Source organism: Otolemur garnettii, unplaced genomic scaffold (assembly GCF_000181295.1).
Source record: "Otolemur garnettii isolate 467f Iridium unplaced genomic scaffold, OtoGar3 scaffold00146, whole genome shotgun sequence".
NCBI lineage: Eukaryota > Metazoa > Chordata > Mammalia > Primates > Galagidae > Otolemur > Otolemur garnettii.
The window spans coordinates 2,837,397-2,864,127 of NW_003852541.1; the positions used below are offsets into that span (position 1 = coordinate 2,837,397).

Here is a 26,731-nt window from a genome sequence, read left to right on the forward strand (position 1 = left end):
GTGAGGCACCCTGAAAAGTCAAGAAGGGGTTCACATCAGTGTTTGGGAATCCAGGGATGCAATCTGTCCCTGAGATCCTGGCTGAAGTTGCTCAAGCTTCATCTCTCTCCGCCAATGTCCCAGCGTTCCCAAGATTCCAGCCTATCTCAGATGGGCACAGAGGAGCCTGGCAACAGGGTATTCATCCTTGCTGGGTCTATAGGTGCCCAGGAGCTAGCCTGCATCATCAACCTTGTGCCCAGACGCTGGGGCAGGGCATTTTAGAAAAAGCCCTCTGGGTCAGTAGGGGAGAGGGGACAATGGTAGCTGAGACGGATGGAGATGTGGCTGGTGCCAAGTCAGGAGGGTCAGGACCTCCAGGTGACAGACAGGGGCCACAAAGCTCAGTGTTACAGGGTTGGATGGGGAATCAGGGACACACAGATTTCTGGTTTTGTGTTTGGTGGCAAGCAGAGAGGAGGTCTGGGGAAGGGTTACAAGCTTGGGAGAGAGAACTTGGCGTCCACAGAGCCCAGGGACAAAGTCATAGGGATGGTCTTTCTACCCAGTGTGCTTACTTGGAACAGCTCAGCAGTTTTCCTTTAGGGACTCTCCTGCTTCTCAGGTGCAGCCCTTTTCGGTGATCAGTCCAAGAGCTCTACCTTGAGGCCAAAGGCGGTCTAAGACCTAAGCTAGGCAGCTGGAGCAGAGTTTCAAAAGGACCCAAACCCTGCTGAAGCAGGTCTACCTGATGGCAGCCCCCCAAACAAACACCCACAAACTCCTGCCTCTTGCACCCCACCCCACCCCACCCCACTTCATGAGAGCTGTTGGCAGCCTTCCCATGGGCCCCACATGCTTCTAAGGACTCTTCACAGACACTGATGTCTGGGCCCAGACATCCAGGTAGCTGAGCAGTGGGGGCTCAGGAGGGAGGTCTGGGCTGGTTGTGGGAAGGCTGTGGGCACCTGCTGCCAGAGCCGTCTGACTGCCAAGAAAAGCCCAGCCCCAGGTCTCTCCAGGACCTCCTGGGGCCTCCCTGCTGCTATCCAGAGCATGTCAACATATCTTGGTGGTCCATCAGCTTCCCCCAGGGTTTATTGGGGCTCCAGTTGGATCACCCACTGGGATGAGCCTCCTCCAGCCCCTCCACAACCCAGCCTGCATGCAGGCAGCCCTTAGATACATCCCGGTTCCCGGGGGCAGCAAAGACTCTACCATTCTGTGCCCTTACCATGGATTATAGTGTGGCAACTGTGCTTTCCCCTGAAGGAGGAGGAGACACTTCTATTCCTCATATCTGCACTTCCTCCAGAACTGAGGTAACACACGAGATAATATCCTGTTTCCACTGATACACATTCTCACCAGCTGCTCGGGTTACCTCCACCCTTCCAGCCCTGCAGTGCCATACTCCTGGCTGCCTACTCCTCTGCATTGGTTCCTCTAGGATAGTCCTTTTGTGAAACTCCACGTGCTCTCAACTGTGCTGGGGTGGGGGAAGGAGTGAGCCTGGGCCAGGTGCTCCTAAGAAGCAGTGCCCTGGGTTCTGCCAGGGGTGGCTGCAAAACCAGCCTGGGACTTCACAGGGCAGCCAGCCCTCTCTCAGGGAAGCTTCAGGAACCAGCCCTCCAGAGTAGTAGGGAGTGGAAGAGCATGTCCACACTATAGCACTGGGTGGCTGCTGCACGGTCCATTTTCTGATTGAATGAGGACCTCCGAGACTTGGGGCCAGGCTTTCCACAGCTTTTAGAACTTCTGATCTCAGCATAGGAATCCATGGAATGCCAGACCCAAGAAGACTGCTGTTGTCTGGGGTTACTACAGAGTTCACAGAAGGAGCACTGTGTGGGCTGACCTACCCTCACCCACTGATCAGCCTTGGCTCAGAGCACAGAGACAGATGGGCTTCCCAAGAGGCCCCTCGAATGGGGCCCTAAGAAAATGGTTGTCCCCGAGGGTGGCTCTGCTGCCCAAGGCCCCTGTTTGGGCATGAAATCTGGCCCCAATGCCTGAGTGTCTTGGGGCCCCATGCCCAGGCTGGCCCCAGTCACCCTCCTTGCCCACTCCTGGATGTGGAAAGGAATCCTCCCTGACCATTGTAAGTGCTGACCTGTCTCCACATTGAGACCCTCCTTGCTAGGCTGATTCACAGACCTTTCCACATGCTGGAGGCAGATATTCACCCTGGCCCTTGGGGTCATCCCAGTGCACCACTGGTGACCTGGCCCTAAAAAGGGCAGTGTTTACTCCTAGTCAGCCTGTCTGGCTCCCCCAGCCAGGTCTGGAAGGGGTCAATGGTCTTGTGCGAAGGGGCCAATGATCCAACAGTGTGGTCCGAGGGCCTTGTAGAGGCAAGGGCTTGGTGACCCCTTAGGTCAGTGGGGTCAGGAGGGTCACTTTGTTGAACTTTCCCCAGGGCTGGCAGGAATCTGAACTAGGGAAAGGGTAAGGGAACATTGCCAATCTCAGGCACATTCCCAGAATCTCAGGCACATTCCCAGAATCTCAGGCACAGCTTTCAGGGGCCTGGATGACCCCATTGGGTCCTCAGGTAGCAGCAAAGGCTTAGAAAGTCCTATACAGGCCTTGGGTGACAAGTGGACTATGTCCGGCTCCAAGCCCCACACCCTGCCCTGGCCTCCCTGGTCCTGGCTCTGAGCTGCCTGCCTCAGTCCCATCTCCTTGATACAGTCACATGGCCACACGGGGTACCTCATGTGGGGGTGCCTGTCACTCTTGTTGGCCTCTGAGTCTGCTGAATCAGAAGGCCCTGAAAAGTGAGGAGGGTGCTGGGCCTACACTTCAGTAGCACCTTTGCATTCATCCATGCCACAAATATGTAGTGAACACTCCCAGGCTCTGCTGTCGGTGCAGGGGACTTGCCTGCTGGGCACGCATCGTCACAAGAAATGAGGAAATGAGCACATGCATAGGGACCGAGGTGGGGTAGGGATGAGGAACAAGGCTCTGGGGCCTATGGGACCATTCCCAGGAGGCCTGAGGTGGTAAGTGGGAAGCACTGACTCTGCAGTAACCTACCTGATAATAATGCAACAATCAGCACGTAGCCGGCCCCTCTGGGCTCATACTTTCGACACACCATCTCACTTAAACTCTACACCTGCCCTAGTATATGGGTGCTGCCATTCTCCCAGCTTCTGGAGGAAGAACTGCGTCTCAGACAATCAGAGAGGTGGCCTTGGTTGCCCTGGCGCCGCCGGCTGGACAGAGGTGGGCGTGGCCCCTAGAGCCGCCAGGGGGCGCTGCTGCCGCGAGAACGGGGGACGAGCCCAGATCCTGAATCCCGGGCACCCGCGGTCAAGCTGCCTGCACCTTGCCCCGGGCTGCGCAGGGGCTGAGCCAGCTTCTGGGGTCCCACCCAAATAAATCAATTAAGACCTGAGTAAAAGTTCTGTTCCAATCTTTGCTCCCTGACATTTCCATTGTTTGCTCTGGAATGAGCTGAATTATTTATGCTCTTCCCTCCTTCAGTCAGGAGGCGTGGGAGGAAAGCGGGATCTGCAGCCTGGAGGCGGGTCTGGCCGGAGCCCCGCCGGGCTGCGGGCTCTACCGGAAGTGTGCAGCCGCCCCAGGTGGCCCGGCAGGCCGTGGACTAGTCCTAGTCTCACCTGGCCACCACTGCCAAGTGGCAGGTGGGGCTCACTTGGCCAGCTGGCCGGCTGGGAGTTGGAGGTCTGGTGCAAACCTCTCATCTGTTCTGCGTTCTGGGATGTTACTTTACTGTTCTGGACTCCCCATCTGCAAAATGGGCATAATGGCAGCGCTGAGCCTGGGGCGGGGGTGGAGGATGAAGAGGAGATTTCCATATATGACAAAGCCTACAAATAGTCCTTGTCCTTGTCTCTGCCGTCATAGTGATAAAAACCGAGCATGACACTAGTCGCTGGGGCAGCTCACCACCTGCAGGGGTAGCTTAAACCACCTGCTCTGGCCTAGAAGGGCTCCTGCCTCACAGCAGCCCTCCCAAACAGCCACAGAACAACATAAAAGGATACAGGTTTGGGTTCAGGTGAGCAGAACACATGACTCCAGCTAAGCACTGCTGACATTGGAGCCAGAGAGTTCCCTATTGGTGGGAGGGGGCTGCCCTGTGCATAGTACCTCCAGAAGCCAGGAGCACCCCTCCCCTAGTCCTGACAACCAAAGTCTCTTCAGACATGGCCAAATGTCCCCTGGGAAGGGTAGCAAAATAACCCTTGGTTGAAAGCAACTGGTATAGATGACACCCTCAGGGGAGCAAGGGGCAAGGGGAAGGGACCTGAAGCTTGTGCTCCCCTACCTGCTGGATTAACAGAGTCCAGTGCATCTTTCCGGAGAGAAGAGCTCCATTACTGTGTGGCCCTGAGCAGGCTGCTTACCTTCCACAGCTGACCCCCTCACTGTCAAACAGGAATGTAATAGTGATCACTCCATGGAGTTCTGAGGGTGAAGAGTAATGTCACGCAAAGGGCTTCAGACAGTCCCTGTCCCCCAAAAGCTCTATAAACAGTAACTCACCTGAATGCCTTTATTATTGTTATTGCTACTGTGTGCTGGAGTTTTACAGATGTCCTTTTATTAGGGAACTAAGGTCCTATGACATTAATAACTTGCTAAAGGTCTCACAAATATGTACAAAGCCAGAATGAATGTCTGGGATAAGACCCCACAGTCCCTGCTCCAGAAACACAGGTTCTATCATGTTCCCCCTGGCTGAGTGCAATGTGGGCTCCCTGAGGCTGAGGGCTCTCATGTGCCAGGTGGAGCACACGGCTCACATTTCCCACAAGGGATCCCCACAACAAGAGATCAGGAAGGTGTACCCTTCGTTTCTCACTGGAGTCTCCCCTATCATTAAAGCATTTTGTTTCCAGCCATCTTCCCAGAACCCTGAGAAGCTATTCCCAGAGAAAGGCAAGCTACAGAACAGAATTCTCAGGTGAACTTTCGAAGGCATGAACATGAAGGCTCACCTATGGGGAGCTATAGGTCTCCTGCTATGATCTGGACACTTATGTCCTTTCAAAATTCATATGTTGAAAACTAATTTCCAATACAATCAGTATCAGGAAGTAGGGTGACTTTGGGAAGTGATTAGGTCATGAAGGTGGAGCCCCTGTGAATTGGATTAGTGCCCTTATGAAAGAGGCCTGAGGGAGTCTGTTTAGCCTTCTGCCATGTAATGACACAGAGAGAAGGTGCCATCTATGAGGAATGGGCCCTCAGTAGACACCAAATCTGCCATCATCTTGATCTTGGACTTCTAGCCTGCAGAACTGTGAGTAATAAATTTCAACTGGTTATAGTTACCCAGTCTAAGGTACTATTGTTACAACATCCCAAATGGACTGAGTCACCTCCCAAAGGCAGTGTCCAATCCCAAGGCTTCCTCTGTCCTTCTCTGGACCCAGGTGGGTTTGAGGCAGGAAGGTGCACCCTTCATTTCAGGAGGTGGGTCAAGAAAGACCAGGGCTGCCCACCATGCTTTTGGCCCCTATTAGGCACCTAGATGCTTGGGAGGCCAGGAGACTGTCCCTAGGGTGAGGTGTGGGGGTACCTTTGACCCCCCCAAATACCTGTCTCAGGTCCCTCAGTGCATCTTCCCCAGACCCTCACTCCCTCCTGTCTAGCCCAGCTAGACGGCTCCAAGTCCTATACCCTGCAGGGGCTAGGAGTGGGCAGATGGAGCCCTCACCCTGAGCTGAACTCTCTTCTCTTGCCTTCCACTAAGAGACTCACAGTAAGAATTTCTCAAACCTTTCATCTTCACTGCTGAAAAATTCCAAGCAGTGTTTCATACTTTTGTCTTGACCTGGTCTTTCACAACGAGATACTTTATGTCCTTCTCTACCAGTCCTCAAGTCTCTGATTTCCATGTGCTTTGATTTTCATCATCCTAGGAAATATTTAAAATGAGAACAGTTGAGGAGCTTTGGTACCTTCTCAAAAAATCAATTGAAAAGCCAGTTGCTATGCAACCCTCAAGTGTTGCCGATGCTCTGCTCCCTGGCTGATGGCATATTGTATAAAATAAGATAATCATTTTTCTTCTGCTTTTTTTTTTTAGGAAATGGAGAAAAATGTTGTTTTAGGAAAAACTTGAGATAACTCAAAGGCTTCTCATAAGCTGGAAGACAAACAACATGTCACTCACACAAGTGCTACCAATTTTATCCCTGCTAGAGCCTGGTGGGGCCTGGGGACAGGCGGGGGAAATGGTCTATTTCTGTCCCAATTAGGAATGAATAACAGGATTTGAATACCCAGGCCGCTTTCTGCCCAGCTATAGGTCACCACCTCATAGCTCAAGTCTACTCTGACCTTGGGTGGGGGTGCACAGCTCAGCCCCCTCCTGGTTTTGCCGTGCTAAAATTCTCCAAGACATTAGTTCCTAGACAGGAAACCTATCATCCCTTGAAGAGAAGCTCATCAGAATCCATCCTCGCAGTGAGCCTAACTCTGTTCCCAGTGTCTCATCTAGACACCCAGGCTTTGCTTTTCTGTGAACAAGCAGAGTGCATTCCTGTGGGCATGGGTGCTATGTCTCTTGTGCCCCGATCTCAGCTGGGAAGTCACCTGTTGGGCCACTCTATGCAAGCTTCTGCCCCCACCTTGTGTTTCCTTGGTGGTGCTCACCACTCCTACATTATCTTCACTGCTGTACCGACCTGACAGGATGCTGCTGCTGCATTCCTGATTCACGAATGTCCCCAGGATCAAGCAGTGCAGACAGAGCAGCTGCTTGGGAGAGGGGTTCTATGCCTTGGGGACTCCCAGGACACATCTCCTGTACCCACTATGCACCTCAAAGATCTAAATACCACATCTTGCCCCCAGTACTATGTGAAGGGCAGCCTGTGACTGGTGGACATAATGGCTACTGTCCACAGGGAGATCAGTACAGAAGTCAGAAACTTACAGCAGCCAGATGAGGTGAATTTACGTCTATGGAATTTAATAATAAAAAACCAGGGATTTTTGTATATCATGGCTGGTTGTTGTCACTTTTGCCTTTTCCAATAATTCATTTTCAATGTATTTTACTGACTTATTGGTCTATAATGGTTTATAAATGGGGAAGGGGGAGAAAAATGCCCAGTTTTTCAATTTCGAGGTAACTGGTAACAGGCTCGGCACCCTGGGCCCTGCTGCTGCTCCCTGGATGGCCTCTCTCTCAGGTCATACAATGGCTCCCAGTTAGCGGATGGCCCTCCTTCCAATAGATGTGGCTCCAGAACCCTGCAGCTCAGGACTACACTCGAGGCTCAGTCAGAGCCTGCAGGCAGGCACCGTGCATTCATACTCACAGCTGTGCCCTTGGCACCATCCAGCAGGTTCCTGCCCCCTCAGCTGCCCATGTCCCTGCACTTCTGTAGTGTGCCTGCCTTCCAGAGACCAAGATGCCCAACCTAGACTCACTTCCCCTCACTATCCAGAAAAGCACCACAGGAGGACAGGGCAGCAGGCTGGTCCCATGATGTCCAGGTAGTTGACACCAGCTGACCAGTCAATGGTTCCTAGAATCCCCAGGACACAGAAGACCTGGTAGACCTAATCTGGGTCCTCAGCCTTCTAGGAAGGGGTGGGGTAAGGCAGGGCAGGAAAAGGTGAGCAAAGTATGGCTTTGCTGAGCTCCCCTCAGGGCAGGCATGAGTTGGGCGCAGGAACAAAGATCTAGAATGCTACAATGTTCCGGAGCATTGCAGGAAGCCAATCAGCCCTGGATGGATCCTTGGAAGCCACCAGAGGGCCAGGCAGTGTGTTGTCCTTCCCAGCCAGGCTAAGAGGACTAGAGAAGGACTCTGGGGCAGCCTGAGCCCCACTGTCTTCATATCCAGCACTCCTCCAAGGCCAGTCTGCTGAGCCCTTGGGGTGCAGGCCTATGGCAGGTTCTGCCTGGATTTAGCTCTCAAAGCACATGCCCTGGGTTCTAGGTTCTGTCTTTCAACCCTCTTTCCAACAGGCAGACATGGAGGCAAGGCTGACACTGGTCACCTGCATCCTCTCTGCTCTCACTGCACAAGTCTCTGGTCTTGCTAAAGTTCCCCTTTGCCCACAGGGCTAAAACTACCCCGCCTTGCTGGCCATGAGATCGAGGTACCCCCCAGGGTCTGCATATATCCCCATGTTGTTCCTGGCAAGAGCAGGCTGCGTCCTGACAGCGAATCCCATGCCATGCCCCTTGTTCTCGACCCCACTGACAAAAGTTGGGGTACCACTGGGGCTAGGGCAGAACAGAACCCCTTTCCCTGAGAAAGCCCATGAGACACAGGGCCACATCGGCCCTGGCAGTGAGAAAAGTACAGAACTGGGGGATATGGGCCTCCCCTGCAGGGACCACCCCATACTGTGACAGCTGTATCCTCACTCCAGCCAAGATGGCACATGCCAGAGGTTCCCGAGCATGTAGGTAGTCCCCTGGCCCAGCCACAGGAAACGTAAGCCAGGGCCAATCCGTAGAACACAGATGCCTCCCCAACTGTCTCTGACCCACCAGAGAGGAGATGCCAAGGGAAAGAACAGATCGCCCTCTGCCTTCTTCACATCAGGAGTAAAATGTTCAGTGTGACAGAGCCCCGTGGCACACACTGGAGACCTCTTTCCAGAGTCTTGCAGTTAGTTCAACAGTATCATTTTTTAAATAATTTTTTACAATGTAGTTTTTCATAAATTAGAAGTTCACTATTTTGCTTATATAAGAAATATGGTCATCATATTAAATGCATTTCTCCTGGTCTTTTCTGTATATATATTTGTACACAAAATACAGAACATACTATAAACTTATAGCCTGCTTTTCACACAAACAACAAACTTAACCCTATGCAGTAATCATTTCCCCACGACATTAAACATGCCTTGAAAGCACCATTTATTGGCAGCCTAATACTCTACCACGCAGATTATTATTTAACTCAGCAGTCCCAAATTATTTTGGCACCAGAGACTGGTTTCAGGGAAGACAATTTTTCTTTTTCCACTGGGGGGATGGTGTGGGGACAAGTCAAGCACATTACACTTACTGTGGACTTTATTTCTACTATTATCACATTGTAATATACAATGAAATAATTACACAATTCACCATAACACAGAATCAGTGGGAACCCTAGGCTTGTTTTCCTGCAACTAGATGGTCCCAATACTAACATCCACTTCAGATCATCAGTCTCATAAGAAGCGTGCAACCTGGATTCCTCGCACATGCAATTTACAGTAGGGTTCACACTCTTATGAGACTCTAATGTCACTGCTGATCTGACAGGTGGCAGAGCTCAGGTGGTTACGCAAGTGATGGGGAGTAGCTATAAACACAGGCGAAGCTTTGCTGGTTCACCTTGTGCTGTGTAGCAAGTTCCTAACAGGCCACAGACCAGTACCAGTCCACAGCCCAGGGGCTTGGGAACCACAGATTTACCTACAGCCCTATTATTGGATAATCAGGGTTGTTTCCTATTGTTTGCATTTAGAAATAAGGCCAGGACAGTTGACTTATTCCTAATACTTGGTCCACAGCTGTGATAACTATTTTGGGGTAGAGTCAGAGCAAACATCAAGAGCCTTTTAAAGGGCAATGATAAATACTGTTACATTCCCTTGGAGAAATGTGTACACATTTATATTCATACCAGAAGGGTGTGCCTGCTTCATTCACCCAAATCAGCAAAAAAAAAAATCCCTCTTCTGTAGCTCAAAAGGCAAAGGCACCAGCCACATACACCTGAGCTGGCGGGTTCGAATCCAGCCCAGGCCTGCCAAACAATGATGGCTGCAACCAAAAAATAGCCAGGCGTTGTGGCAGGTGCCTGTGGTCCCAGCTACTTGGGAAGCAGAGGCACGAGACTCGCTTGAGCCCAGGAGTTGGAGGTTGCCATGAGCTGTGATGCCGCAGCACTCTAACCCAGGGGGGCAGCTTGAGGCTCTGTCTCAAATAAATAAATAAGTAAATAAATAAAATAATTTTTAAAAATCCCTCTTCTTAATCTTAATAGTGTTGGCATTTTACAAAAGGTATACTTCTTTAATTAATTGTAAAGTTAGATGTTTTTAGATTTTTTTAGGCACTTGTATATTTTCTTCTGTTAATTGTTTCCTTCTATGGCCAACTTCGTTTTTCCTATGATTTATAGGTCTTCATATATTAGGATATCTTTGTCATATTGCAAATGGTTTTCCTGTTTGTTTGGCTTCTGTGTTTTTTTGGACAGAAGTTTTACATTTTAAGTATTCAAATACATCTGCCTTTCCCTTTACAATTCCATCCACTGGATTTATGTTCAGTAAGCCCTTGACAACCAATATTCTCTTCCTGACTTGTGTGGTTTAAATAAATGAATATCCTCTATGATTTTATCCTAATCATAAAATAAATAATTTGCCACTTATTAGATTTAGATACTTGATGTATTTATAACACAATCATCCTATTTGCATTTATCATATACTAGGTTACCTATTAGAGGGGTATTTTTGGAAGTCTATTTTATTCAACTGATCTGTTCATGCTTATACAAACACAGCATTATTTTAATTACTTTCACTTTACAAAATGTTCTCAGTTGGCTTTCAAAGCTTTTCCAGCCATTCTTGGCCATGTTTCTAAATAGATCTTAAAATCATTTCACCACATTTCCAGTTATTAATCTGGGAAACATCAACATCTCTATTATATCCAGTCTCTCCATTTATTTTCACTTTCTTCATATTGTTAACCACGGGCAATTTTCTTCCTATAAGTTCTGTCTGTCTTGTTAGGACTATTCCCGGTATTCTGTATTTTTGGTTACATCATAAAGGGTACTTTTCCCTCCCTATTATTCTACTCCCAAGGCATTGTTGGTTTACACAGAAGTTATCGATTTCTTTGTATAATTATCTTATATTTGACTAGGTCACTAAACTCCTTTATTAACGTTATAGATAGTTTTACAAGGGATTCTTTTGAGTTTTCCAGATACATAATTAATAGAAAACAATTATAATCTGTCCCACTAACACTGTCTAGAATTGGAGAATCCCAGTAACGAGTTGATGTGTTTTTTCTCTTGTTTCTGATTTGACTGTGGCTGCCTCTAGGGCAGCATTTCCCAAGGCAAATTCTGTACAATGTTAGTTACCAGTGGAAGGGGTTCCACTGAGAAACAGGTTTGAGGGCCAGGGGCAGTGGCTCACACCTGTAATCCCAGCACTTGGGAGGCCAAGGCGGGTGGATTGCCTGAGCTTCCAGGTTCGAGACCAGCTGGAGCCATAGTAAGACCTCATCTCTAAAAATAGCCAGGCATTGTGGTAGGCGCCTGTAGTCCCAGCTACTTGGGAGGCTGAGGCAAGAGCATCGCTTGAGCCCAAGAGTTTCAGGTTGCTGTGAGCTATGACGCCACTGCGTGCTACCAAGGGGTACATAGTGAGACTCTGTCTAAAAAAAAGAGAAACAGGTTTAAGAGACTATGTGTGTTATCTGTCTCTTGGAGATTCACCACGCACATTTCCATAATGAAGTCTCTGGGGAATTTTGCCAGCAGGAAGCCTGTTTTCCTTTGTATCTCCCAAACTTACCTTGTCAGGGAACCCCTCTGTTTCCCCCTGTAAACATCTATTTACATCCTAGGAATTAACCGTGCAGAACAGTTTGGAACGTGTTTCTTTTTCTGCTTTTAAATAAAATTTCAGTTGTCATGTTACCATCTGTTTCCAGTTTTCTCAAATTTTTAAAATGAGGAGATACCCTGTAAGCCAGTCACCCTCTTGCCCTGCCCATGCCTTCTGCAAAGGGGAGCTCTGGGGGCTCTTTCTCAGTTGCCCTGCACCCAGCAAACTCCTGGTGTGCAAAACTCTCACCTCTCATCTGTCTCAAAGGTCCCTGCAGGGCTCCAGGCCCACATATACTTCTTCCCGGCCACCTTAGCTGGGATGGCACCAGGCACCTAGACCTCAGCATGTCTCGACTAAACTCACCAGCTTCTTGACACTCCAGCTTCTCTCTCCCCCAGCTTCTCCTCCTGTGTTCCCTATCTCAGGGGTCAGCATCACCATCTACCTGAGTGTTCCTTTGCCTTCACTCGGGTTGTCTCAGCTTGCCTTCCTCTGTCCTTTCTCCATCCCTAGAGTCATGGGCCTAGTCTAGCCTCCCTCAGCCTCCCCTTGGTGGTGTTGGCATCCTCCCACCTGACAGTTCTGTACACAAGAGACCAGGGGTTGTCCTTAAAATGCACATCAGATCATGTCACTCTTTATTTAAACTGCCCTCATGGCAAGAAAAACTCCTTGCTAAGATACAGATCTGCTCCTTGGGGTCTGCTCTTTCTGGCTTCTCTGGCACCAGGTGTGCAGTTCTCACCCCTGAGTTCTTCCCTGCAATCACAGCTGCCCCCTCTCTCCCCTCCCAGCCTTTGAACTTGGGGTATCCCTAGGCTGGTGCTTTCCTCTTCACTGGAACCCACCTTGTCACTGAAATGCCACTTTCCCTGGCCTTGTGAGGAGGGCTGCCCTGCCCCACTGCCCCCCACAAACTCCCTCACACCCCTGAGCCTCTCTGTTACAGCTGCCTCCCGTCTGCTTCTCCCTTCTGGAAGCGGTCCCCTGAGGACAGGGACCATGTCAGTGCATATTCCCAGCACAGCACTTCCCACATAGAAGCCCTTCAAAAAGTATTTGTTAGATGATGAATTTTGTCATTTGGAAACTGATGTGATGGATTCTATGAATAGATTTCTTGATATTAAACAATCTCCACATTCCTAGGATAAGCCCTATTTGATCATGGTGGAAGTTTCTCTTTATGCATTATTCAATTAAACTCTTGCTGCCTTGGGAATTTTACCTCTATTTTTAGAAGAGAGACATTCTGTACTCTGTCTTGGATGTGCAACCTTTGGCAGTTTTGGGCTTAAAGGTCACATTGACTATAAAAAATGAATTGAGTAGATTTCAGAATATATAAGTTTATAGGGTACTGTATTATATTTGCTTAATTCCTTGCAAATGAATAAGAATGCTCTTGCAAAAGTAGATTATCTGACTCTCCATGTAGAGGTAATTTTAGAATGACTTTGGAAAAGGTGAAGAACTCGAGTTCCCTCCATGATTTGGGGACTTATACTGTGTTCCACGTATTTTATAGTTAGCTCTGAAATGTTCACATTTCCCCCAGGAAATCCTCAATTTCCCTAGAATCTTAAGGTCCCTGACAGAGATATCCTCAAATTCTCACCTTCAGGGTTTGACTGTCTTCTACAAATGTTCTGACTGTGGTCACACGGTCTTTCTACCTACCTGCGGCAGTTAAGAAAGAAAGAAAAAGAAAAAGAAGTGGCTTAGGGTAGGGACAATCTAGCCTAAAGCCTGCCGAGGAGCAGCCAATAAAGGAGGCTTTGTTCCTTTAAGTATTGAGACTAGGAGGAGAGAGACACTTTTTACACCAAATAAGATCCAAAGTTTTGCCAGCACTGGTAAGCAACTAACCCTAGATGATTTCTGGATTCTCCTTCTTAACCAACGTGGGAGCAACTGAGGAGAACAGCAAAGTGCCATCTGGCTCCCATATCAATCGTTGTGATGGTCTTTTCTCCCCTTTCTACCTCCAAGATCAGAGGTTTCCCACTTCCAAAAGGGAATATGACTGTGTCCATCTCTCATGCCAAAGGCCTGAGCTCCCTAAGACACCAGAGTGTCCTGGCCAGGAATAGAAGGACTTGGCCTGGGGAGGGAGAAGACCAGAGAGAACAGAGGAGAGGGGACATGCTGACAGGATACTTCACTGGAGCAAAGACAGAGACACATGGGACAGTCCAAAGACCCCCTGCTTGTGCATGGAGCGCTGAAACCAGATTGCTGAGTTAGGGCTCACCCCTCGCTCCTATCTGTGGAGTCCACAGGCCTCCACCACAACCTGGGAGGAAGGATCAGTGAGCCTCTCACAGCTTTCTAGCCCTATCCACCCACGGAGGGGGCCCTGAAGCTTCCCTCCTCCACCCATCACCACGGGGCATCCCAGCTGGCCAACTGCAAAGTCTCCCACTCACTCCTAGGAAGGCACTGGGTTCTTTCTCTTCTACCAGGGGAAGCATCTTGGTGTTTTAGTTTGAGCCTCTTGCCTTTTTTTCTAGATTAAATATGCCAGAGGTTTGCTCTTCCCAAAGCTCTCTTCTTGATTGATTCTATTGTTTCTATTTTCTAATTTATTGATTTCTGCTTTTTTCTAAATTATTTCTTTATTTTTTGCTTTCCTTAGGGTTTTGGTTTTGTTGCTATTGAAATTTGTGGTAACACACGGAGTTGGATGCAGGATTCATTTGCTTTCATTCTCTCAAGAGTAATTCTGGAAAACATTTGTGAAATTTGTCTCTGAATACAGCTTTAGCCATATCCCATAAGATTTGGCATGTAATATTCTTGTTTTCGTTAACTTTAGCCTATAATTGCAGTTTTAATATTCTCCTTTAAGTTTTTTTTTTTTTTTTAGTTTTTTCATTTTTCTAGGTTTATATATTCTAACCCCAACTCCCACCCCCAGTTTTAGGGCATTTAATCAAATAATATAGCCTAGTTTTTATTGTATAAAATTCATGGAAATTTTCTTTATCACTCAAAATATTTTTGTTATTTTATGTGCTCCGCGATTCCTCAAAAAGAAGGTACATCTTTCTTTTTCTTTTTCTTTTTTTTGTGGTAGGACATCTTTCTTTGTTTTTTTGTAGTAGGGCAAGGAACAGATAACATAACTACTAATTTAACTTTATTTGTATTGTTCTAAACTTCTATACCTTTTAATATCTAATCTGTTAAAGGCTTTGAAAAGGGTATTAAAGACTCCCACGGTTAGATTTTTGCCAATTTCGGCTTTGTTTAATGCTTTGCTTTAGAATATTTTATGTCCTTTTGGTATGCATACAGGTTACCCACCCTCTGTAGCTGCCTCACTTCAGAGCCACAGGGTTGGCAGGTGCAAGAACAGGCTCAAGGTGCAATTTTCCTGGGATTCATTCTGCCACACGGACCCTTCATTGTCCGTCTCATAAGCTGTGTATGGTTTGATTTTATTTTTTGTGACCAAGATTCTCTGACTTTGAACAGAAGAGTTTAACCTTTTATGTAATTATCACATCTGATGTGTTTGATCTCATTACAATTTGATTTTCTACAGGAGTATAGTCAGACCATGGACCAGGGGTCCTCAAACTTTTTAAACAGGGGGCCAGTTCACTGTCCCTCAGACCGTTGGAGGGTTGGACTGCAGGCCCTGGGACGAGTTGGCTGCTAAGCAGGACAGGCAGCGGTGGCAAAAACAATCGGAGGGCTGGATAAATGTCCTAGGCCGGCTACATGAAGCCCACGGGCCGTAGTTTGAGGACGCCTGCCATGGACACTAGAATTTGTATGACTGAGTGAGAAGCCTGACTCCTCAGGAACAAGAAGGCACTGGTGGCTTACCCAAGCATGTCACTGAATCACATTGAGCCTTGCTGATCTTTTTGTGAAATGGGCACTGTATTAGCCCACACCTCCCCATCTACCCTGGGGATTAAGTAAATTAATCCATGTAAGTGCTTCCAACGTGCCTGGCACTTGCACAGTCCACCCTCGCTGAACCATGGGGATCCTCCTTCCTCACCATCTCTCTCTGCAAAGCATCCCCTTTTCCATCCCAGGCCATTGTCCCCAGAGACTTTCTACCCAGGGACCCATGAATAAACCCACACACGCTGCTGGGAAAGAGGACTCCAAGTTTGACACTAAGAGGAGGCAGGAAGGGGGAAGGGCCCAGCTAGGGCAGAGGCTCTGAGGCCAGAGGAGAGAAGGGCGTGGATTTAAGATTCGGGAAGAAGTTGAAGGGAGATGTGTATTAATCATATATTCCTGATCTTTTGACACCTAGAGACTTGCTGACCCTGGAGGGACTGCCCCTGCAAGTGCCAGCCAGTTCCTAGAGATAATAAGCAACTTGTCCACAAGCACACTTCCCCAATACGAATGAATCAATCCAGAGCCTACATCCTCAACCACCCCCTTTATTGGAGTCTAGACTCTGGGTCACTATCCACCTGTCCTAATCACCCCAGAACTGTGTAATAGACAATTCAAGACAGCCCCAGGCCCCACAGTCCACTGGAATTATTCAAACTGGCCAATCTTATGCCAGCTTACCCTTCCTGCCCTTCCTGCAGAAACCACATGACAGCTCAAACCTGTGTTCCCCCTCCCTCTGCCTCCCATTGGACCCTGGAGCTCCCCCGTGGCCTCCTGCGGTGCAGCAGCTGCAGGTGTGCCTCCTCCTTGGGTCTATAACAGGCTTTCTTCCCAGTGGCAGCCATTTTCTGACCTGTTGGCCTAGAACCTACATTTTATACAAGGGGTAAAGATGAAAGGGAGAAGGGGTCTAGGGCGGCGAGGAGAGGCAGTGTGGCCTTGGCAAACACAAACATCCTCCAAGGAGGTCCCATTCATTCCCCTGGGTGGAGGCTCTGGGGTGTCCGGCAGGCTCAGCCCAGCCTGGCCCACAGTCCTCACTGACCTTCCCGTAGCTCAGCAGGATGATCCGCACCAGGACGACATTGATGTGGGCCCCCAGGGATTCGTCATGATAGATTTCATTGACCTGAAAAACAATCAGGGAGGTGTCAGCAGGAACCATGGGCCCAAGGACCAGCTCTGGCTTTGCTAGTGGGACCTCCACCCAATGGGCACCCAGGCCAGAGCCCCAGGATCCCCACCCCACTCCTTCCTCTTCCCACACTTTATACCCAGCATTGCCATCAACACCAAGCCACTTCTTGGTCCATTTCCCTTCTCCTCCACATCCGCTGAGCCTCCCCACCTGCCTGGGCTCCAGTGGACCCTCCTGAGCAACCCTGTCCCCAGCCCAAGGATTCCTCACCAGGAACCTGAACTTGGTCAGGAAAACTGCCCCTTATGTTTTGCACCTGCTGACTACAATGTGGCCTTTCCTCTTTCCTTCAAGGATGAACGTGGACAACGGCCCTGGCAGAAGCACAACACACCTGTTGCAGGAGGTGGCAGAGTTTACCCCATGCACATTGCTACTCAGAAATGGGGGCCCTTTTAGACCCAGCACCATGTGTAATTTTTTAAAGTGTTAATAAAGAACAAATAGGATAACATCACAAAAGTGCTTCCCCATTCTGTCGTGATAGCTGTGCCTCAGATAATTGCCTTTCTCTGCATTTTTTCACTATTTAATTCTTACATGTGTTTTATTTTTTGTATTTAAAAACATTCTGAGCAGGTGCCCTGCACTTCACCAGTTGTCAAAGGGGTGGGTCTGTGGCCCAAAAACGGGGATCACTGCTCAGCCCTTTCCATACAGCACAGCCAGCGTGACCTTCCAGAACACAGGTCGGATTAATCAGGACTGGGGCTTTTAGACTCCTCCTCCCTAGTGACACCACCCAGCTGCCCACCGTATACTTGGGATCCCTCATGTCCCTTCTTTCATCTAGTGACCAAACCTCACTCCTCCTTAAGGCCAACCTAGTTGTCACTTCCTTAAGGGCCTCCCAGTCTGATCTGCTCCTCAGCAAACACTATAGCTGCTGCTTCTCAAACCCTCTGTGTCCCCTCAGTCTGGGGCTGCACCCTCACCTGCACTTCCTTGCCCATATGCCCAGGCCTCAGGGCACAGCAGCACACAGCAAGTGCTCAGAGAATGCAGGCTGAGAGGCTAAGCCCTCTGCACCTGCCACTGCTGAGCCCAGAGGCACCGCGGGCCATGCGCCTACCCTGTGCACAGGCTGTGTCCAGGGCTGGCAGGCTTGGCCACAGTCATGTCAGGCCAGCACCTGGGTTCTCTGCACTCCAATTTTTAGAGTCTCCATCTGAGCAACATTAATTGCTAGCTATAAACAGTAGGATGATACCTCAGGAAACCTGACAGGTAACAGGGGAAATCAAATCACAATGGATAAGATGGACAGGCATGCGGGGCAGGCCAGACGAGGAGCCTGGGGCCTGCTGTCACCACTGCTTTGCGTAAAGGCACCACCAATTGGAGGGCACATCTTGCAGGCATGGGAGCCCTATTCTGAGCCACCATTCAGCCCCAAGAACTGCCCGGCAAATCTACCTCTGAGCAAAATTTGGTTCCTCCCACCCCCACCCAGCTTCTCATAGGGAGGGGCAACCGAGCACATACACAGGAGTGTGTATGGTCACCAGGGTTCCTGCTACAGGCTTGGCACTAGCCTGGGGAGGGCAGACACTGGGTGCCCAGGGCTGTCCTGCAAGACCGATCTGTGCTAACAAAGGTGGAGCTCCGGAGCAGGGCACTGAGTTCCCTGGGAGGCTTTGCCAACACCTGTAAAATAAGGATGATAGGCTCCAGCTCCCAAAGCTGCTGTGAGGATGAAATTTCCACACATGTGTGAAGGAACGATGTTTGTGTAGACACAGAGGCAGGGCACCTGAGCGGCTACACAGCCACCACACTTGCCGTTCCCCGTGAGGCCCTGGCTACAGATATCCTTGCCCAGCTTTGAGGACCAGACTAGGTTTTTCAGTTCATGCTGAGATAACAGCCTTAAAGGCCAGTTTTTTTCTTTACAAGAGAAAAAGTTTTTTTCACTCTCCAAAGCATTACTTTGTCTATCATGAGCAAAGCCTGGCCAGGAGTTCCACCGAATCAGTGTAGAAATGTGATCGGAGTTGGGGGGTGGGGGTGGAGAAGCGGGCTGGACAGAGGCAAGGAGACAGGTGGGGTGAGGGCCAAACTTCTCTCCACCCCTCTCCACTCCCAAGGTCACACCTCCAATAGAGACAGGGGCAGGGAATGCACAGAACAGCCTGATATTGAGAGGAAAGGAAAAGCAGAGGGAGCTGATTGAGCCCCCAGCTGCTGCCTGAGACCAGGGAGGGGACAGGTTCATCCCAGCAGAGGTGGTTTCAGAGAGCCCAGGGGGGACACAGTAGAAATAGGCCTGAGAGGGAGCCCAGCTCCCAGCTATGTATAGCAGGTGACAGGGTCCCAGTACCTCAGGGACATGTGGGCAGAGTAGCTGGGGGCTGTCCTGCATGGGACGAAGGCAGGCCTGTTTGTGCAGCCACTGCAGAGGGTACAAACCCTTAATGACGCCCGCTGGTCCTCAGCCTGGAGATGGGGCCTTTCTGAGGTACTTAGGGTTAGATGCGTCCATGAGGGTGAGGCCCCCATGATGGGGTAGGGGTACTGAAGAGGCACCAGAGAGCTGGCTTCCTCTCTCTGCCTCACGAGGACACAGTGAGAGGGCGGCTATCTGCTCAGTGGGAAGGGGATCCTCACTGGGGAACTGAATCTGCTGGCACTTTGATCTTGGAATTCCCAGTCTCCAGAAACAGAAATAGATTACTGCTGTTTACGCCACTTAGTCTGTGATACTTGTGACACCAGCCCAAGCACACTAAGATAGTGGCTTTTAAATAGGAAGAGACTGGTTACAGTTTTCGTTCTATCTGGAATCGGGGGCTTAGGGTATAGGCACCATCAGATACAAAAACTGAAGCAACTTGCATTCTCCCCGCCTCCATTTGAGCCTTGTATATAAACATTGACCCCGCCTTGCACCCAGACCTCTCTAGCCCAGCAATAGGCCCTCAGAGGTCCCTTTTTTTTTTTTTTTTGTCGAGACAGAGTCCCACCCTATGCCCCTGAGCAGAGTGCAGTGGCTGTGGGCATCCTGCTGCCTCAGCCTCCAGAAGCCACTGGGATTACAGGCGCTCGCCGCAGCACCCGGCTGGGTTTTTCCATTTTTTTCATGAGTCGGGGTCTCACTTTCGCTCAGGCAAATCTTGAACTCCTGAGCTCCAGCGATTCTCCCTCCTCAGCCTCCCACAGTGCTAGGATTCCAGGCGTGAGCCACCGCACCCGGCCCCTCAGAGGTCCTTAATGAGACTTCAAACCAAGTCTCTCCTGCTGCTTGAGGAGCCCACCACAGCCCGGGCCACCAGGCCTGGCTCTCCCTCTCCAGGGGCCTGAGAACCATGGACCAGTGTTAATGCTCAGCACAGAGCTGGCCCTCCCATCAGGAGGAGAAGAGGGACACCAGAGCAACATGACCAGTTCCACAATCACTGGCCAAGGATGAGGCCAGGAAAGAAAGGCAAGGAAGTAGAGGGCACACTGATGGGGATGCTGCCTAGGTGGCCTGGGACCCCCAAGGATGTGGCTCCTTATGAGAGCTGAGAAATGAGAAGGAGTTCACTCAGCAAGGTGGGGATGGTGGTCCCGGCAGAGGAAGTAGCACGTGCAAACATCCTGGGGTCAGAGGCAGTGGGGCCAACAACAGAGGGGATGGGGTGGGGTGGGGGAGTCCACAAGAGGAGGTGGGGGACCATGCATGTCCGGGGACCTGAAACCTACTCCAAGAGCAGGACGGACACAGAGGGAAGGATAAGGACACAGCATTTACAAAGATAACTCTGGCTCCCCAGTGAGAAGTAGATAGAAGGGACAGAATGTAGGGTTATAGGATTCAGGTTTGGAGATGGGTGGAGAAGAGGGACAGAGGTATGGAGTGATAATGGAGTTGGGGGTGGGGGGTAATGACAGGTTCCCTGGGACAGAGAGGCTTGCCTGGCACCATCCCTTCAGCTGGTAAGTGCAGGCTGCGGGTCTGTGCCTTGCATGGATCCAGAGGAGAGAGCATCATCTGGGGATCACCTCTCAGAGCATCCCTAGCACGAGGCCTCCCTGAAGCCTGTGCCTGGACTGCATTTCTCATGGCCTCTAGGAAGGCAAGTATAGTGCTGGTCTGGGTAGGCTTGTGACCAGTACATTGTCTGAGTTGGGGTCACAGTCCCCCAGAGGGGCAGGAAACTCAGCTGAGGGTGAGGTCATGAATTGGAAAGAACAGTGGGGTGCTGAGGCTCTGGAAGAGACTAGCCTGCTATGCCCAGGAAGAAGGGAGAAGACACAGGGCTGGTCCCCTTCTGGTTCTGGCCACTCCTTGCCATTCTCCCACTCTCCTGGGTCTGCCCCTGGGGCCAAGGGCAGCTGCACTCATCCTGAGCAGGGGTTTTATGTCTCTTGGACATGGTAGATTTGACCTTACTTCCTGATTTGGAACAGGATATGACCACTCTAGAAATCCCACTACTGGGCACCAAGCTCCCTGACACAACAGAGCCATCAAGGCTACTTTCAGGCCCATGTCCTGCTGGAGAAGCTCCACCCTGGGGCTGCCCCCCACAGCCAGCCCCTGCCTACCAGGCTGGGAGCCCTCAACCTTGGCCTTTGGAATCTTCAGGTGATTCAGAGACTGTCTCCCCTGGGCTGCACAGGAAAAAGAGAGGGAATGTATGGGAGTGCTCCCTGCAGACAGCCAAGGAGGAGGAGGCCAGGCCTCTTCTAGCCAGCAGCCAATGCCCACTTGCTATGGCTTCCCACCTGCCACCAGGGCAGCCTTCAACTGTAGTGTGCATTCCTGCCAGGGCAGGACACCCCCCTGCAAACCTTCCTCACTCTGTCATTTCTCAGCAAGTGCTTCAGAGGCAGTACAAGAACAAACACAACTCTCGCAGCTGCTCAAAACACCAAACCATCATGAGATGCAAACAGGTGGCATCATAATTACTCAAGTCATGCCACACACCGAAAAGAGGCCAGTCAGAGCCCCTCCTTCAACACCAGGAACAAGACTGTGGCTGCAAAGAACACATGACCCTTAGGGGGAAATGTTCACCGGGTTGTGCCTCAGCCTTGCTGTAGAACACCAGCACCTCTCAATGGCTGCCAACCAGGCCTGGAATCCTATTCAGGAGACCTCACCTTTCCCCGACCTCTTCCAAGCCAGGTCTCAGCAGTCCCCTCCCAGTGGGCAAGACCCTCCCAGGGTCCCCTGGCTGGAGACCGCTGGCCAGCCTGGGTGATCTTCTTGCCCCTGAGTATGATAAAGTCCAAACCATAAACCCCAATCCCCCTTGCCCTCTGGCTTTCTAAGCCCTGTATTTTGATATTTTGGGAATAGAAATTGTAAGAATGCAGGGTTTGTGGGGCATGTGAGATATTGGAGTTCCCCACCATGCTCCGCCCTCAGATGGGCTAAGGAGTGAGCCCTGTTCTGTCCTCTTCCCCACCCCAAGGCTTCATCTGCTTTTTCAGGGGTTGTGAAATCACCACTGTCCCCCGAGTCTGCTGCCTCTGCTCGCCACAGGATGCTGCTCAGCCACAGGTGAGAAGCCACAGTCAGCTGTGCCAGCCTTGGCCGGAAGCCTGCAGGACCACCTGGGCATGGGGACGCCTGGGAGTAATTAGTACAATTCCCAGTAAAACATGCGCTTCCTTAATAGGGCCATAGCTCAACATTTCTGCTAAGCAGAGAACTGGAAAATGTGGCAGAAGGGCAAGAGAAGACCTACGGCAGTCTCAAAACGCCTCCCTCACAGCCCTCCTCCACTGGCCCCATCCACCTCACTTCGCAGACAGGAAGACAGGTAGCAGGTACTCCCCAGTGGCTTCTCCACTTTGTTCTGCCCCACAATGTGCTCACCATCTTTCACTGTGGTCTCCATGCAGAACAGATCTCACTTCCTCCTTCCTCTGTCTAAAACTCTCACTGGCTCCCCAGTGCCTTCAGAAGCAGAGCCTCTCTCTCAGCCTAGGGCTCAAGGCCCTCTCCATGCTATCCCTGCTGGCCTCTCCAGGCTCCACTTCTGCTACTTTCCTGCATGGAATCCTCACTCCCCACAGCTCATCCCACCTTCTCCAAAGCCTGGCTGTCCTCTCCTGCTGCCCGTGTGTTGGCTCATGCCTGGAACTCCCATTCTCCTTCTCCAGCCTCTGAATTCTTTATATATCTAAAGAACATATCAAAAAAGAGTCATAAGAGTTAAAGGAGGCAGGCAGTGACTCCCTTGCTTAAGCTCTGGGAGGGGCTGGCCCTTCTCACCGGCTCCCTATCCCCACTCAGGGCCTTTGCACTTGCAGCTGCTCCCTAGCACAGTTGTTCCCAGCAGCCTCCAGCCCATAGAAGGGACTCACTGAGGGATTTCACTGAATGAGCAAATAGCTTTGAGGAACAAGAAACAAGAGTAAATGGGTGGATTAATTTGTATCTTTCATTTGAGAGCTATAAATTAGTTTCATAAAAGGGCTGTGTACATTGGATACTTTTTCTTCCATTCATGTGATACTTTGCTAAGAAGAACATTTTCCAGTTCCAACCATGTAAACATGAAGGAGGTAAAGTCTTCGTTTTTCTTTAGGGCTGCAACTTAATTCTAGCCCAAGAATATGGGGAGGGGGTGGGGAAGGAGAGAGGAGAAGGACAGCTGTGTGGTGGGAGGGTGACTGGAAAGATCACCTATATATCTGTCTAACAAGGGTACAAATGAACTTTTCTAGAACTAGAATATAAATGTTTTGACACAATGACTATGCAAATGACATGAAATTTATGTGAACCAGTTGATGAAAGTATTTCAAAATGTATATGAAAACACTACACTGTACCCCATGTTTGCATTAATGTATACAGCTATCATTTAATAAAAAAAAAAAAAAAGAGTAAATGGGTGAAATGTGTGACCCAGCGCAGGCCAGTGTGATGAGAGAGGGAGGCCCCCAGCTAAGTGCCTCCCCTCCCCAGCCCCAGGCAGCACCCCTAACCTCCGCCAGGCCAGTGTTTTGGGGAGGAGCTGCTCTCCTTTCCAGACCACAGAGGGAGGAAAAGCCCAGGGACAATGTCCTTGAGCCCTGTCTGAGAAATTGATCCTAGAATCTTTAAACCTAGGGGGGAAATGTTCAGAGCTGCAGCCATTCTCTGTGTGGAGAGAGGCCAAGGGCTCTCTTGTTTGGGGAAACACATTGTAATGCGCCTTTTGCTTATGCGAAGATGCAGCCAACTGGAATACACAATAAGAAAGGCTGTGGCTCCACATAACAATGTGAAAGTTAGCCATGATACTGACAGAGTTCCAGGGGGACTGTGAGCCCTGAGGTGGCCTGAGGCTGCAGGCAGAGGTGACTTTCTCCTCTGCCAAGGGGGAGAGGGGCACAGGAAGTAGGAACTGGTCTAGAAGATGGGTTTCCCTACCCCAACCTCCCCCAGCCTTCAGGAAAATCCCCACTCCACTGGGCTGAGCCATGGGCAGTTACAGGCCACCTGGCAGAACCCCATGGGGAAGCAATCAGGCCTCAGGAGTCTGCAGTGAGCCCCTGGTATGGGAGGGCACAGCCCACCTGGTGGCTTTTCTGGGAACCCCTGAGGTAAGTGGGGAGAAGGCTGTTCTCTCCAGGGCCATTCATGAGGCCAGGCTTGGGCCACCAGAGTGTGGGCAGAAAAAAGGGTGCATCCATTAGCCAGAGGAGAGAGGACTGCCGGCCTCCAGGGAGGAAGATTTTCACTGTGTGTGTCTCAAGGCACCTACTTGGCTGCAAAAGCCTGCTCCTAACATGACAATAAACACCCCCCCTGCAAACCTTCCTCATTCTGTCATTTCTCAGCAAGTGCTTCAGAGGCAATACAAGAACAAACACAACCCTCGTGGCCGCCGCTCAAAACACCAAACCATCATGAGGTGTTGCCACCAAACAGGTGGCATCAGAATTACTCAAGTCACACCACACACTGAAAAGAGGCCAGTCAGAGCTGGAGACAAGACTGTGGCTGCAAAGAACACGTGACCCACTCCTCAGATGACATCTATGCAGGCCATGGGGTTAGCTCTGCAGATGCCCCAGGGCGGGGATGGGCCTCCTCCAACCCCCAGGCAAGTTACTCAATGCCCAAAATCCAGGGGAGGAGGCTCCACACACATTCCCCGAACACCACCAGCATAGCATGTTGAAAAAAACAAGGTTGCCTTAAAATTTTTCCCACATTGGTGCCAATAAATGCAAGAAGCTGCCCTTCCCCATCCCCAGAATTTGTGGGGGTTAAATTGCATGGGTTCCAGCCTGGGCTGTGCCACAACCCTCCCTGGTAACTTGGAGCTAGTTACTTAAACTTTTTGGGCCTCAGTTTCCTCACTTGTCAAATGGAGCTAATAACAGTCCTTGGCCCTCAGAGCTGTTGCTAGGACTGACTACAGCCATGTGTTCAAAGCATCTTACAAAATCATCAGTGTGTCATGGTAATATAGGCTCAACAGAGTTGTCTTCAAATTCCAGGAGGGCCAATACCATGTGCTATTTCTCCAGGATCTAAACACAAATGGCCCATCTGGGCTTTATTGTTCACCCACCCTGAGCTCTCCTGGCCACCACCATGGCCCAGTCTTGGAGTACTCTTTGCCAGCCTGCCATGGGGAAGTGGACAGCCACACCACCACATGGGGCCTGACCTTCCAGCTCAACAACCAACAATGCATAAGGACAGCTTGTTAGGGAGAGGCAGGGAACAGGGTAAGAAGGAAAAGGAGAGTGGGCAGTTGCTGAGACAGGAAACAGTTCCTCAGCCTAGACATGGGAGGAAGGAGATAGACTATGCTGGACTGCTACAAAAGCAGAACTAGCCAAGACTGTGGTTAGAAAGTTTTAACATCCAGGCACTGCTCAACTCCTAAGACCCCTACAGAAAGCTTGACCAGTAGAAACTTTTTAAAGAAAAAGTTAGTATCCCATAATTAATCAATGCTCTAGCAATATTTTGGAGACTTTCCAAAGGAGAAATTAGTTAACAGTACTGGGCTCGCAGTATACGCCATACAAACAAGCACGCAGAGTTTAAACATCCTCCCATTTTATTCCACAGGAGAGACCCTCTAAAAACTGGACCTCCTTCCCCTACTCTTGCCAGGCATAAAACTGTATAAAACTATATGTATTCTCTACCTGGAATTCTGAACTCCCAGCACTCCCCTCCACTCTCACTCCAAGGTCTGGAAGCCTGTACCCCATGGAGTCCAGATTCTTGGGCATTTTCTCAAGAGGTATGCACAGGGCCAGGGCTGTTGCTGGTCTGTGCTATTTCTGCAGCACGGGAGTAAGGACAGGATGGTCAACTGAGAGGGAACCATACAGGAGCTGTGGTGCCCGGAGATGCACAGCAGCAGCTGCAGCAGCAGGAACAATAGGGCTCACGCCCTATCCCTATCCCCTCCAGGGCTATTCCAGACAGACACTCCCTGTCTCTCTGGGCAACCAGAGGAAGCTGGGCATCTTCTACGGTGGCAGCCACTGGTGGAACAGAAATGCAGGCACCATGAGTAAAGGTTAGGCCTGAGGCAGTACTGGCCTGGGAACAGCCCGGGGACGAGAATGCTCACGGGCAGAGACGGTAGATTCCAAGGGTGGGCTGAGCCAGAGGACTGGTTTACTGAGCCTAAGACGCACCTGGCCCTCAGGCGATCATAGCTGAGACAAAGGTGGGCAGGCAGAGGCTGGAACTGACAGCTGAGTATGAGCTCTAACCGTGCCCTCCCCAAGACCTGACAGCACAGACCGGGGCTGAGTTGCAGTTTCCGTGAGCTCAAAAAGTGTCTGATCCACAGGGGAATATAGCAGGGACAGAAACAAATTCTACAAAGTTGTTCTGTTCTGTCAGCAACATCAATCAGGGGCATGGCTGGAACTGAGTGAACCACCCCAGCCTCCATTAAGCATCTGAGGTTGTCAGGCTGCACCTCCCCCTGGCAAATAGTGGCAGAGAGCAGCGGCCTGGCTCAGGAGACATATGACTCATACAGGCACAAACCTCTGGAACATCTGCTCATTGGAGGGAACTGGGTCACAGCCCCGTGGGGTTACCAGTGACTGGGTGTGATAGAGGTGCAAGACGGGGAAGGAGGCATCAACCTTCCCAGACTAATTCATTTTCGGGGGGGG

The 26,731-nt window shown here is 50.3% G+C and overlaps 1 protein-coding gene across 1 annotated transcript in view; it reads right to left on the reverse strand.

Moving 5' to 3' along the window:
- ADAMTS2 (ADAM metallopeptidase with thrombospondin type 1 motif 2) overlaps positions 1 to 26,731 on the reverse strand; it is a 254,955-nt gene that overhangs the window by 55,078 nt on the left and 173,146 nt on the right. The window contains exon 4 of the mRNA XM_023518769.1: positions 16,490 to 16,573. Within this exon, the coding sequence (XP_023374537.1) occupies positions 16,490 to 16,573 (84 nt within the window). The remainder of the gene's footprint in view (positions 1 to 16,489; positions 16,574 to 26,731) is intronic.